Genomic DNA, 12663 nt, shown 5'->3' with positions numbered 1-12663 from the left:
AGAGTACACCAAAAGGGTGGCTCGCCATGCCAGGGAATTGCATCCTCTTCCCTGCCTGGATCCTTCCCGACGCTCACCTCCCAGCCGACCCACCGCTTGGCCCTCTCCAGGACGGGCAACAGGAATACTGGCTTCGCTCTTTTTCTCCTCCTTGTATGCTAAGCCAGAGAGGTAGGGAGCAAGCTTTCAGGACGGCAGCAGCAATGCTGAGATGGCTTGCAAGGTTTATAGACAAAGGAACAGAAAATACCACACGGGATGAGTCCCCCACAACCAGCCCAGCAACCCTTACCACGGCTCACTAGAATAGGCACAATCCTATTCATGGCAGATTGCTATTATTATTATTATTACTGTTGTTGTTGTTACCACCACTATTATCACTAGCATCATTATCATCATTATCATCACCATCATGAGACTGGTAGCTCCCCACTTTTGTTAATCTCACTTCTGCAAAAGTGAGAGCTCCTTCTGAGAGCCGAACTCCCTCCCCTAATATTCTCAAAATATTTCACAGACAAATGACCAGGATCTCCCTTACAGACTATTAAGAAAATATTTAAGAGCAACCTCTGGACCCTTTTTCCTTTCAGACATAAGTTGAACACTAGCAAAGGAGGGTATGGGTTAATCTCCTCAAGCCGTTACATTAATTTACATCCTCAGTCCTTCACTAAGCAAAAATGGGTGAAAAGGATGTAATAGGTGATACCAACAGAAGATAGCTGTCAAAATTTGCATCCGCACTAAAAACATACATTCTGTACAAAATCTATTCCTGGAAGTACTTTTAGCCACGCACCGTAATTATGTGGACAGATATAAATATTTCACACCCCATATGCTGTATTATGGTGCTTTTACAGACACCTGCTTCACGCTGCTCTAATTACAGCGGCTGGCAAGCACCCACGGGGGATGCCAGGGCGCTGCGACAGATCACCGACACGCAGCCCCGTACTGCCCAAGCATCTCCCCTCGGATGGCCGGACCCTGGCACGCCGTCACCCCCCCGTCCCCTTTGGGATCCTCGCAGCGTTGGGCTCCGCAGTGCTGCTTACAACAGTCCTGCGCTGCCTCTCTGCCCACCCTCTCCAAGCGATGGGAAGCAGAATCATCCCAACCCGGGGGTGGACTCGGTGTTGTGCAAGGAGCTATTAAGATACGTGATTACTCCAGATTGCAAATTTCCTTTGCTGCGTTTCCATCTGCTCATCCCTCCTATCTTGCTGTAGAGTGGAGTGAATCAGCAGCAGCTGCACGTTGCAAAGGGTGGATCCCGCTCCGAGGTGGGAGTTTGCACGTCGAGGCTGTGATCTAACTGCTTCTGCCTGCCCCGCTGCCAGCTCAGTGCAAAGACAGCACGCAGGCTCCAGCACAAAGCACACGCTGCCCTGTGCGGGCTCGGAGCGTGCACGCTCTAAGCAAACATCCATGAAACAAATCACTTACACTAGATTAAGCAATTTGTTCAGTGCCTCACTAAACTGAAACTTTAAATAGCTCAATGCTTTAGGTTTTCTGCACAGCAAACTCATGGAAAAAAGCAAGTAGTTTTTTATTCAGCTTTACTTTAAGGTAGTTGGATTTTATCAGCGGCACTGCCACTGTAATAGCTAAATAGGAAATGTCCCACAAATCTATTTATTAAAATGTTCCTGACCTCACAGCATGACTGTACCTTCTGCCAAACTCTCATCCTGGTACCGCTGTGTTTACATTTCATGGAAACATCCTACTTTCTCAGTCCTGGATCAATTATTTTCATTAGCGATTACTTTTGAAGTTTATGGCAGAGCCTGATTTTGCTGTTGGGTCACAAATGCACATCCTACCTTCTGCATGCTTTGCTTTCTCTATTGTATTATTATACAGTTTCTGTTCATTTGTCAAGGCAGAGCCAACCTGTTAATTGTTCGACATTGCTGCCAAGTCTGCACGCCACGGCAGAGCTCATACACAAAAGATGCCTCAGCATATGGTGCTGCTTAATCCAAGGTTGCTGTTCAGCCTCTGGAGGCGGAGAGGAGTTCAGGCCGCATCACCATCGCACCTCCCTGAAGGCGACGGCTACCGTCAACCGTGACAACGGCTCGTGAGGCGGACAGCCAAATACCCACTGGATCGAGACCATTCGTTCGTGTTACATAGGTCAAGACGGACCAAACTCAAAGCGCTCGCCAAGAGGTGACTGAAGGCCAGTCTCTTCGAGTCTGTGCTGGGTAAAATAAGCAGCATTCACCGCCCAGAGGAAACAGGCACGGGGTGATGGGAACATCAGAGGGGAGAGAAATACTGCTCTGCGGCAAAAAGGGGAATTATTGTTCTGAGTTGTTACCAATAAAGGTGCATAAGGCCAAAGAAATGAGTGTTTGAATCGGTTCAAACACGTGTCCTCTGCAAGGTCCCTTTCTAAGCCCAGCGACATCGCTGACGAAACCCAGTTTGTGCTCTCAAAGGGATGCCTGCCAAAAGCCCTCCCGGCCGCCCTTACCTGGTCACAGATGAGCTCCCACTTCTTCTCGTTGTCGTACTGCCGCAGCAGCCGGGCTTTGTCAGGCGGCAAGTTCATCGCATTCTGCGGAGAAAGAGAAAGCAAACGTGAGGGACCGCAGAGGGCTCGGGCTCAGGAGGAGTCAGACATGAGCAAACCAAGGCAACATGGCTGTGGTTGCTTTAATTGTTTTATGTGAATTCCTGTTGACAGGGTTATTCAGAAACATTCCCTCTAAATGTCGTCTTTGGCCCCAAAAGCACCAGTGAATCACAAGGCACCAGTGCTGGACCACGCTGGGACTCAGGAGGCGGCGAGGGACTGGAGCTCAGGACCAGCCATGTCCTTCGGGAGGAGAGGACGGGGCTTCCCCGTGCCGCCATGGCCCGGCAGCCACCTCCCAGCCCAGGCGGGTCCCCGTGCACCACATCCCCACCACCCCCCTGCTGGGGCACCCTCACAAGGGAACCGCACACTCCAGCTGCGGGCTGCGGACTGCAGAAGGCCACTTCTCTCCAAATGAGATCTTGAACTGCCATTTCATTTTAGTTCAACAGCGGGACACTATTCAGGTTTTTAAATGTCACCGCATGCAACCTTATCTGGCTAATACAGATCCGGGAGGTAGGACTGCTGCTGCCCAGTGACGTTGTGCTGCTCGCAGATGCAAAGATAACGATCCCGAGACCGCGAATGACAACCTGCAGTACCGAGTCAGAAGGCAGGGAGAGGCAGCAATTAGAAGATGCCTATCGTTTGCTGGCTCCTTTGATGTCAGTTGAGGTATCTTTCCATGGGGCAGGGCGGCACAGGCTGGCTACTCGCTCCCAAGGCAGCTTTCCTAAGAGCCGTGTCTCTAAATGCGCAGCATAACTGTCGTGCTTTCGCTCCCAGAGAACCCAGGAACGCCTCGAGAGCTTCGCAAACACCAAGTCTGGAGAGCCTCCCTGTCAGCCCAGCGGCATGCAGCAAGGTGAAGCGGCTGAGCAAAAAACCCTCTAAGCACCTCTTGGTCTCCAGCACCTCTGGGTCTTTGGCACCTCTGGGTCTCCAGCTGGCATTCCCAGACCTGGCCGAGTTATTCCTGATTAACCCTTCAGGACCACAAGCCTCTGGCGGTCCATCCCGGACTGCTGCTGGGATGGGAGCGCGGCGCCGGCCGGGCCCTGCGGCACTGCGCCCACCTCTGCGCTGGCAGGCACTACCCTTCCACGTTTCATTTTAAAAAGGCTGCGGGAGGCACAGAAAGAGGCCACAACCAAAGGCTGTTAAATAAGCCTGCAGTGAAGCAGTAATCAATAAATCGGCATTTAGGCACTGAAACACTCTGCTCTAGAAGCACACATCTTCACAACCTGTGCAACAGGCATTTTTACACGTTTATTAAAATCAGGCTGTCCCGGGGATCCTCAGAAACACTCCCGGACCCATACCCTGCTACAGCCGGACTCGCACAGCCTGGGCCCAGACCTCCTCCGTTTCCTCGCACAAACCCTCTCCCAGGTAAGAGAAGAGGAGGGACACGGCCAGCCCAAGCTGCCACAAACACCACCAAGAGCATCTGTTAGGATCAGCCCAGCCTGCTGACCCCCCAGTCTGCTTACCCGCAATGGCACACTACAGAACCAAAATCTGAGTCCTAGAAATGGCCGACTGAGACCCAGGGTGATAATACAACCACCGCAGCCACACCTGCATGCAAGCAGACACACAGACACACAAAATTTCAACATGTATGTTGAGCTGTCATTCATCAGGAATCGGTATTTGTAAAGCACATCATCAGGAATGCCCTCAGCTCCAGGTATGGAAAAGACCCAGAGGCAGCGGCACAGGCACACCCGCTCCAAGGATACCAGGTCCTAGCCCGGATGGGGACCGCAGGCGCCAAGGGCAATCCCCGTGCCACGGTGCGTACAGCACCGGTGGGCCCTGCAACACCCGGGCAAGCTTTGGGGGATGAGGGGCTTTGAAGGAGAGCCGAGAGGTTAACCGGCAGCGGCTGGCCATCAATGGCAAAGCTTTCCAGCACCGTTTCTGGCTAGCTGAGCGCTACGCCCCCATCACAAAGACAAGGCTTTCCCCGCTCGTATTGCAGCGCTTGGGTACAATGCAGGACTACCTTCCCCTACACCTCCCCAGGGCTTTCATGCCTTGGTTGTCTTGCTAGCTTGCAAGCCGGGCTGACTGTCAGCCTGCTCCCAGCCAGGCTCAGCCCAGCCCAGCCCAGCCCTGGGGGGAGGCAGGCGCAGGGCCGGGGCTGCTCCTGACCCAGCTCGCTCATGGCCACCGTTTCAGATTTCTGTCTCCCTGGGTTTACTCGTGCAGCCTGGGCTGGAAACCAGGAGGGCTCGGGTGCGATGCAGGAGCAGATGCGGCATTCCTGCCCGCGGGCAGCGATAGCTTCAAGGAGGCTTCGAGGAGGCAGGGCGGAGGAGCGGAGGCTGCTGCAGCCATCTGCCTTCCCAGCGCCCTCCCTGAAAGCATGGGAGCACAGGCAAGAACAGTGATGCATGCCCCGAACACCGTCCTTCCACATCTTTGGTGAGCCAGCAAATGCCTCTCCGTACCTGCGGGCACCAGAGGGATGCCCCTGGTGTACTTGTACCTCCTGGTCCACGCAGGACCACGGAGGGAGGTGAGGACAGCGCGGGTCTCCAGCCGATCCCACCGTCTGCACATTGCAGATGTATTTGCTGTCGTCCCACAAGATCTTATCTCCCTGCATCCCGGCTGAGGAGCATCACCCGCTCCTGGGGATCCCCTCCACCGCCCTGCTGCTGTGATGACTGCTTGTTTTCCATCAGGTAGCAAATACTCTTCCTTTTGCTCATCTGTGCTGTCATGTTGACAGTATTTAATAGGTTGTGATCATATCTGTGCTTGATTCTCCTCTCAGTCTCTCCCCATGTACCTTATCAGTTCTACTTATCATTTTAATGCACTTCTTGGTATTTTTCCTGGGGCTTCTTCAAGCCCCATTCCTTACCTCTGAGGATGCAAACATGTTTCACAGCTACGCTAAATCTCGGCTGTAGGAAAAGCTTCACTGTTTACCTGCAATACACCCCTTGTCAAACTCTGATCTTCTTATAGCTAATCAGCTTACCCAGCCAGGCTGGCGCTCAGACAAGAAACCTGCCTGGAAACCTCTGCAGAATTCAGTCATGGCAAGAGTTCAGCACGGATGAAAGCCTGAAACAGGGAAAACAAGACCCAGGCAGCAGGTTCCAGTGATCTCATTTCGAAATGAATTAAATTTGATCTCATTCTGAAATGTGAACTGCTTCGCTCCATGTCATTTTGCTTCACACAACCATTTCAGCTATTTCAACAACTACTGCAATTCACGTCAGATACCCCCTGCCCTGGTCCAACAGGTAAAATTATTTATGAATACATTGTGTGCAACCGGGTTCAAATCCCTGTGTGCAAGCAGTGGATGATTTGCACCTACTCACTTCTCAATAAGAGATTTAAAGCAGTTTTGAAACCTGCTTGTGTACAAGTCCATTACCCTGCTATGGACAGGACCCCCCGCTGAGGCAAACCACGGCGGGTCACCCCAGCAGCCCCTCGAGCCCCTTTCTTCGTCTCTTCTGGAGGGAACTGGGAAGGAAACCACGGCTGCTGCTGTCGGCTGCCCCTCTGGCTTCACCCCTCACGCAGTAAGGAGGGAATGCACTTGGACCAGGCCTTTTCACGCTGGCAGAGTCAGTTTGACATTAACTTTTATGTTTTATACATAAATCAGTTTGAATGGCTTTCTTAAAAACTGGATCAAATTGCACTCATTTACTGGAAACTATCGCAAGGCGTTCTCACTCACGACCTGAGGCTCTCCCCTTGTCCTGCAGGTTTATTTCTGCACCTTCTCCCCGGCTGAGACATCTGGCGAGTCGGATCTCCTGATCCCCCGGAGCTCCCCATCCTTCGGCTCGGCTCTCCTGCAGCCTCCAGCCCGGTGCCCCAGCACACCCAACCCCGCTCAACACACGCCTTCATCAAGGCTGTACCAAATAACCCTTGTTTCTTTGTACAAAATAGCGCAGGCATAGATCCTACCTTCCCTAAAACCTGAACTAATGCTGTTCTTCAGCTGGTCTTGCTGTTAACAACCATTCCCTGCTGGAAAACGAGTTTCTACACCATGATATTTTTACTTAAATGGGAAGCAATATATTTTCTTTATGCTTATGCATGGCACCATACCAACTGGCTTTCTGAAATCCGAGTATACTGTATCTAATTGCATAACCTTTAGCTGTTGCATCAGTAACTACGGCAAAGAAGGCTACTGAATTGGCTGGCTTGACCTTACCGGTTGCAATAGTTCTGACTCTAGTCATAACTAACCAGATGCGTGAGTAGTCCGGATTTCTTGTTCTCTGTGGATCCGTGAAATGACTCACAAATGTCTCCTGGCCACTTCCAGCTCTTTGACTATGGGCTTCACACATACCAGCAATTTTTAGTTAACTAGGTCTATGACCTGTGATTTCTCTTTCCATCTTTACCCCAATGAGAGCTCATGCTTTGAAGGCTTTTGATAGCGTAACTATTCCACTCCTGATACAATCTAAATCCCTGCTGTTGCCAGAAGGGATGGCCCCACTCTCTCCGCTCCTGCCTGTGTCCCCAGCCCGGTCGTCCTTTACCGTCCCCTGCCTCACCACCAGCACTTATGCACCTGGAGGCCCTTTGCCAGCGGAGCAGACTTCGATCGGCTCAGGAAGAAGAACTGCACCCTTATACTGGATACCCGTCTTCCATTAGGATCCCATCTTGGGCCATAAAAGACCATTTCTTTTAGTGGCAACAGCAGTTGAAGCAGCCTCACTGTCTTGTATCCCACTGCTCTGCATCCCCATCCCCAGCTGGCCCCACGGACACACACCTGCATGGCTCACACCGAACGCAATCTAGATTAAAAGTAACCATTTCTGGTCAAGCTATTTTTTAATTCACGTCAGTGCCGTAAGGCTGACAAGCTGCACGGTGGCACGAACTGAGAGGCTGCCGGGGCCATGCCACGGCTCCTAAGCTGGACCGCCCAGTAGCCATGATACAATCTCCCTGGGCTTGTGCTTTTGCCTCTTGCCCTGAGTAAAGCGCTGATGCCCACCAGTCCAGGCCCAGCATCCGCACCCAGGCGAGCCCCGCAGCTTTGCTCCACTCCCTCCTCCCACAGATTCGCAGCCATAGGAAACGAGTCCCACCTTCCTCGCCATACTGCACATTTCCACTGCGTCACACCGCTTCGAGGACTGAAAAAAAGTGAACCTGTGGCACGTCACTCTGCCTCGGTGTCTGCGAGGCAATAGGAAATCGGTGCACACCGCTACTTTAGAGCCTCCAAGTGAGGTTTCCCACTCCTCAGAAACACCTACAAACGCAAATCCGGAGCACTGCGCTCAACAGTAACTGCAGCTAGATCCTACACGACATCATGCTGTCTGCAAGGGCTGGTTTCCAATCATATTTTGGCTCCAAAAACACATAACTTCTCTTTTTCCCCACAAATTCCAAAGTTATTCATGTCTACTGCTACATGCCAAATAATATAGGTAAGGTTTCCATTCCATTTGCTCCAGGTTGGCATTGTAAAGCTAGAACTTAAATTAATCACAGTAGCAGATGGAAAACTGGGAGAAACACTAGCAGACCTACAAAATATTAAATTGCTTAAGAGTTAAAAATAAAACCAACAGCGCATCAAGGAAATATATGTATTTTTAACCTATGAAACAAAGCCCAGCTCCGTCCAAACTGGCAGCCCCGACAGCGTCTCCGAAGCACGGGGCCAGATGACTCGGTAACGGCGCTGCCTACCAGGATGCGCCGAGATTTAGCCTCATCCCGAGGAGATGATTTCACCCGTCTCAGTGTGACAGCGAGAGCAGTGGTCCAGCACAGGGCAGGAAAATGCTCTTTTCCACACGGCAGCGTTATCTTCTGGCCACGAGCAGCCGGAGGAAAGCAGGACGCTCGTGCAGGCATCGCGGCTTTGTGCTTCACGTGCCACCCCAAAAAAGAGAGTGACTCTAAATACGGCTTCGTCGCTGAGAGCCAAACTCCTCCGTAACTCAAGGTAAAAGCTGTGGGTTGCACTTCGCTGCCCTGCTCAAAACTGAACTAAGTCTGTGCCATCTACTATGACCGGCTGGCTTGCCAGTTGTAACCTTCTTACCTCTGTCCTCCCGAAGTCTCCATAGAAAAGCAGTTCCAAATTAGGTTTTGAGTTGACAGAGCATCTGAATTTACTACGGAAACTGCATAGCCTTCGTTTCCACTTTTTGGCACTAAAAATCTGTTTTTGTAGACCGATCGATCAGGGCCACAAAAATGGAGGGATGGAACACCTCTGCTATGAGGAAAGGCTGAAAGAGCTGGGGTTGTTCAGCCTGGAGAAGAGAAGGCTCAAGGAGACCTTTCTGCAGCCTTTCAATACTTAAAGGGGGCCTACAAGAAAGATGGGGACAGTGTTTTTAGCAAGGCCTGCTGCGACAGGACAAGGGGTAATGGTTTTAAACTAAAGGAGGGGAGATTTAGACTGAACACAAGGAAAAAATTTTTCATGCTGAGGGTGGTGAAACACTGGCAGGGGTTGCCCAGAGAGGTGGGAGATGCCCCATCCTTGGAAACATCCAAGGCCAGGCTGGATGGGGCTCTGAGCAACCTGGTCTGGTTGGAGATGTCCTGCCCATGGCAGGGGGATGCACTGGATGGCCTGGAAAGGGCCCTTCCACCCCAAACCATTCTGTGGTTCTGTGATTTGCAAGAGTTGGGTACGACTGCCGCAGCGCTCTGCTACGCCCTCGGCCTCACACCTGGTCCTTGCGGATCTGCACGCCATCCCCTTCCACGGAAAAGGGGGGCACCAGCTTGGCCCACGGAGCCACTGGTGGCCACGCGCGGTGGCCCCGTGCCTCGGGGGCAAAGCGCTCCCACAGCACCACGTATTATCAGCATTATGCAGAGAAAATACTAAAATAGTAGCCCACACGCTGCAGAGGGATAAAGCGCCCAACTGGCTGAGTTCATTCACAGTACAGAAACATCAAAACGTTCAGCAGCATTTGTGGTTTCGCTAAGGAAAGGACCAGCACATAACTACAGGTCTGAGCCGCACACCAGGTCACGCCGGCATCAGCACCGCACGCCAGAAGCTGGTGATGGGATGACTGAGATGTATTTTTTCTAACTTATTCCTCGTTTTAATATGAATTAAAAGGCTCAATGTTTTGGAAAACAAGTGTAGCAGCAACTTGACTGACTCAAAAGCATAAGCATTGCTAATTAATAGCATTAGGCTGTTGCTCTTTCTTATTAATCTTATCATCTTTAAGTCTAATTCCCTTTTATTTATGAATCATGACATTAATGTGCTAGCAACAAACACGACAGAGTCCTCCTGATCCATTTCTTCCCATGAACGGCGCTGCATGCATTAGTCAGGCAATGGGAGCACGTGTTACTCCTAAAATATGAGATGTTTCCACCAGCCTACTCCTATCCATCGGACAGTGATGGAAAAAGCCAGCCCTGCATCACTCCAGGCGCTGGTAGGGCAGCAAAGCTCAGCCTGGCAAGGCGAGGCAGCCTGGCAAGGCAACGCTGCAAACTCCAGAGCTGGAGGAAGGCAAAATTTAAAAGCTGTTTCAGCAAAGAGTTAACCTTCCCACTTCCATAATGGTGCTGTTAACTTTAAAGGAAATAAAGGCAGCCCAAGAAAACCTTACGTGCAACTACAGCATCTCCGGCATGGCAGGGAAGGGTGCAGGTTAATACCCACTCCTCCATGAGACGTGGCAGAGTAGCTTATATTCCTGAGACCTAATTCCCAGCTCGCTTTCTCCTCCCGCCCTTCCTCTGATTGGGATTATTCCTGACTTGCACTACTACCAGAGAGACAGAAAAACAATCCTGGGTAGTTTTTGGCTTCACAACAGCATTGATGAAAAAGATCAGGGCTTTAATACATTTAAAACAATATTCTTGGCCCTTGTAAATTAGAGTCAGATTTACATACCGACATCAAAGCTCTCCTCGTTACTCCAGCAATTGCAGACTTCAAGGACCCCCTATCCTCACCTGGAATTTCCTAATCTGAGCTTATTCCCCAGCTCATCAGTTAAACTTCTCAATTCCTCACAGAGTTTCATAACAGCCATGTCTACTGCATTTTGCCTCCAGCTCTCCCGGTTTTATCTCCACTGTCTCCACCATGATGAGCTGCAATCTTAATTTTTCCTGCATTACAGTCAGGGCTGTTTTAAGGCACAGCCTGAACGATTTTAAACTTTTATTAATATCTAGTGAGTTCTTACAAAGGAGATCCAAAATTGGTTCATAAGTCAAATCCATACCTCCCACCTTCGTAAAACTGAGACAGAGCAGCCCCCTTCCCTGGCCAGAGCAAGCCTGAGAACGGAGCACCGGCTCCTGAGTGGATCCAGGTTTACTTCTTGGCACTGCGAGGTGCCTACATCTTCCCAGAAACCAGGATCCAAAAGTAACCAAATTCCAAAAATAATAAAAAGAGAATGGAAAGCAGCATAACATGCAGTTCAGATCTGTTCATGTATATTCATAAAGGCATTGACACTGTCACCCTTCGTTGTCAGATACGTACAGCTTTTGAGTTTGTAAATGCTCCTTCACATTTTCTAAATTTAGTCAGCGTGAAAAGAAACCAGTTTATAACGTTACAAACAGACATCTTCTTTACCGAACAGAGGATGCACAGGCGGCAGCAGCAAGCCAGGGTTTGGTACTCATCCTTTAAGGCTTGAGCGATGAAGGATGAGTTGCACCTACTCAGCTCTTGTCCTCTGCTGGGATAACCAACTCCAGAGGAGACGGTGGCTCTTTGATGTTGACTCAGGGCCATAAAGCCGTCACGAGTCAGACCTCCTTACTCATCTCACTCGCTTAAGTTACTCCTGACCTGAGGTCTACTAAAGGTCTACAACATCTAAAGCCTTGGTACAGCATTTTTCATCTCAAAACACTCCCCAGGTGAAACACACACCGACCAGATTGCCCAGCGCTGCAACGCAGGAGGTTGGTGGCAATCAGGTCTGTTCAGCCCGGGGTAAAACTCCGTAAGAACTAGACCCGGGCCCCAAACTCGCCGCAGTTGCCGTCGCTGGAGAAGGTCAGCTGGCAGCACCGCCGCACCGCGCTGCCCAGGAGGAAACCCCCTCGTCCCACCCCTCACCCTGCCCTGGCTCCGACCCTTCTGCGAGGGAAAGAAAGAAAAAAGGCTGTTGCTGACTTTAGTAGCTGCCTACTAAAACAACCCTCGATATTTTTGTACATTTTATTATTAAAATTTAATATTTAGTAAAATTTAGTATTAAAACTTAATTCCAGGACCTGGCCTGTAAAAGAGCCCTTAATATTCTTCTACATATTAAAATTTAACTTTTTGCAATTTTCTGTGCTACTTAACTTCTCAGGCCTGCTACGGTGTGTTTATTTAGGAAAGCTAGAGGCAAGTGAAGCAATCTCAAAGTTCGTTGACTTTATGAGGAATCCAAGCTAGGCTAAAATTCAATGTACTTATTGTTCTAATCCTCCTTCTTTTTTGGGTTTTTTTTTTTGGTTTTTTGTTTTTTTTTTTTTTTTTATTAAACTGGTCTTTGGTCTAAAAATACCAACGCTCTCGCTGCATGAGTCCTTTGTCCTCCTGAACACACCCTGGCTCCGCAGGGAGAACACTGCGAAGAGCAGGATCAGGCTCACAGCACGGGGGGGACTTGCTGAGGGCTGCGTTGTCCCCGCTCAGAGGACAGGGTGCACGGTGGGTCACCACGGCCCAGGACGCGCTCGCGCGGAGCTCGTCCTCAGAAACACGACTGGAAAAACAACAAGGCAAATTCTTTAACTCTGGAGCCGTGATTCCCCACGTACATCTCAGTGGGCCTCACGAGGTCGTCCAGCGATGCCTACTTTACACATTGAAGGGGAAAGCTGGGATCCAGAAAACTGCTGTGAGTACCTGCGGTTCCCCAGCAGACAAGGAAGGACTAAACCATGCAGAAATCCAGCAGCAGGGAAGGGTAAATACTTCTTGGGAGGTCAGTCACCTCCTGGGTGTTTACAGACAAACGGCCCCGCTAGCAGCAGTTCTGCTGGCAGCACATCAGCCCTGAATCCTG

The 12663-nt window shown here is 50.5% G+C and overlaps 1 protein-coding gene across 9 annotated transcripts in view; it reads right to left on the bottom strand.

Annotated features, from left to right (window-relative positions):
* FMNL2 (formin like 2) overlaps positions 1–12663 on the bottom strand; it is a 152211-nt gene that overhangs the window by 69908 nt on the left and 69640 nt on the right. For all 9 annotated transcript variants that reach the window (XM_087734448.1, XM_087734450.1, XM_087734454.1 and 6 more), the window contains exon 2: positions 2498–2581. In XM_087734448.1, the coding sequence (XP_087590574.1) occupies positions 2498–2581 (84 nt within the window). The remainder of the gene's footprint in view (positions 1–2497; positions 2582–12663) is intronic.

This window comes from Nipponia nippon, unplaced genomic scaffold (assembly GCF_047370975.1).
Source record: "Nipponia nippon isolate SJK-2023a ecotype South Korea unplaced genomic scaffold, ASM4737097v1 scaffold_5, whole genome shotgun sequence".
Taxonomy (NCBI): Eukaryota; Metazoa; Chordata; class Aves; order Pelecaniformes; family Threskiornithidae; genus Nipponia; species Nipponia nippon.
The sequence above is the reverse complement of the archived record's forward strand: the minus strand, read 5'-3'. Positions and strand labels throughout refer to the sequence as shown.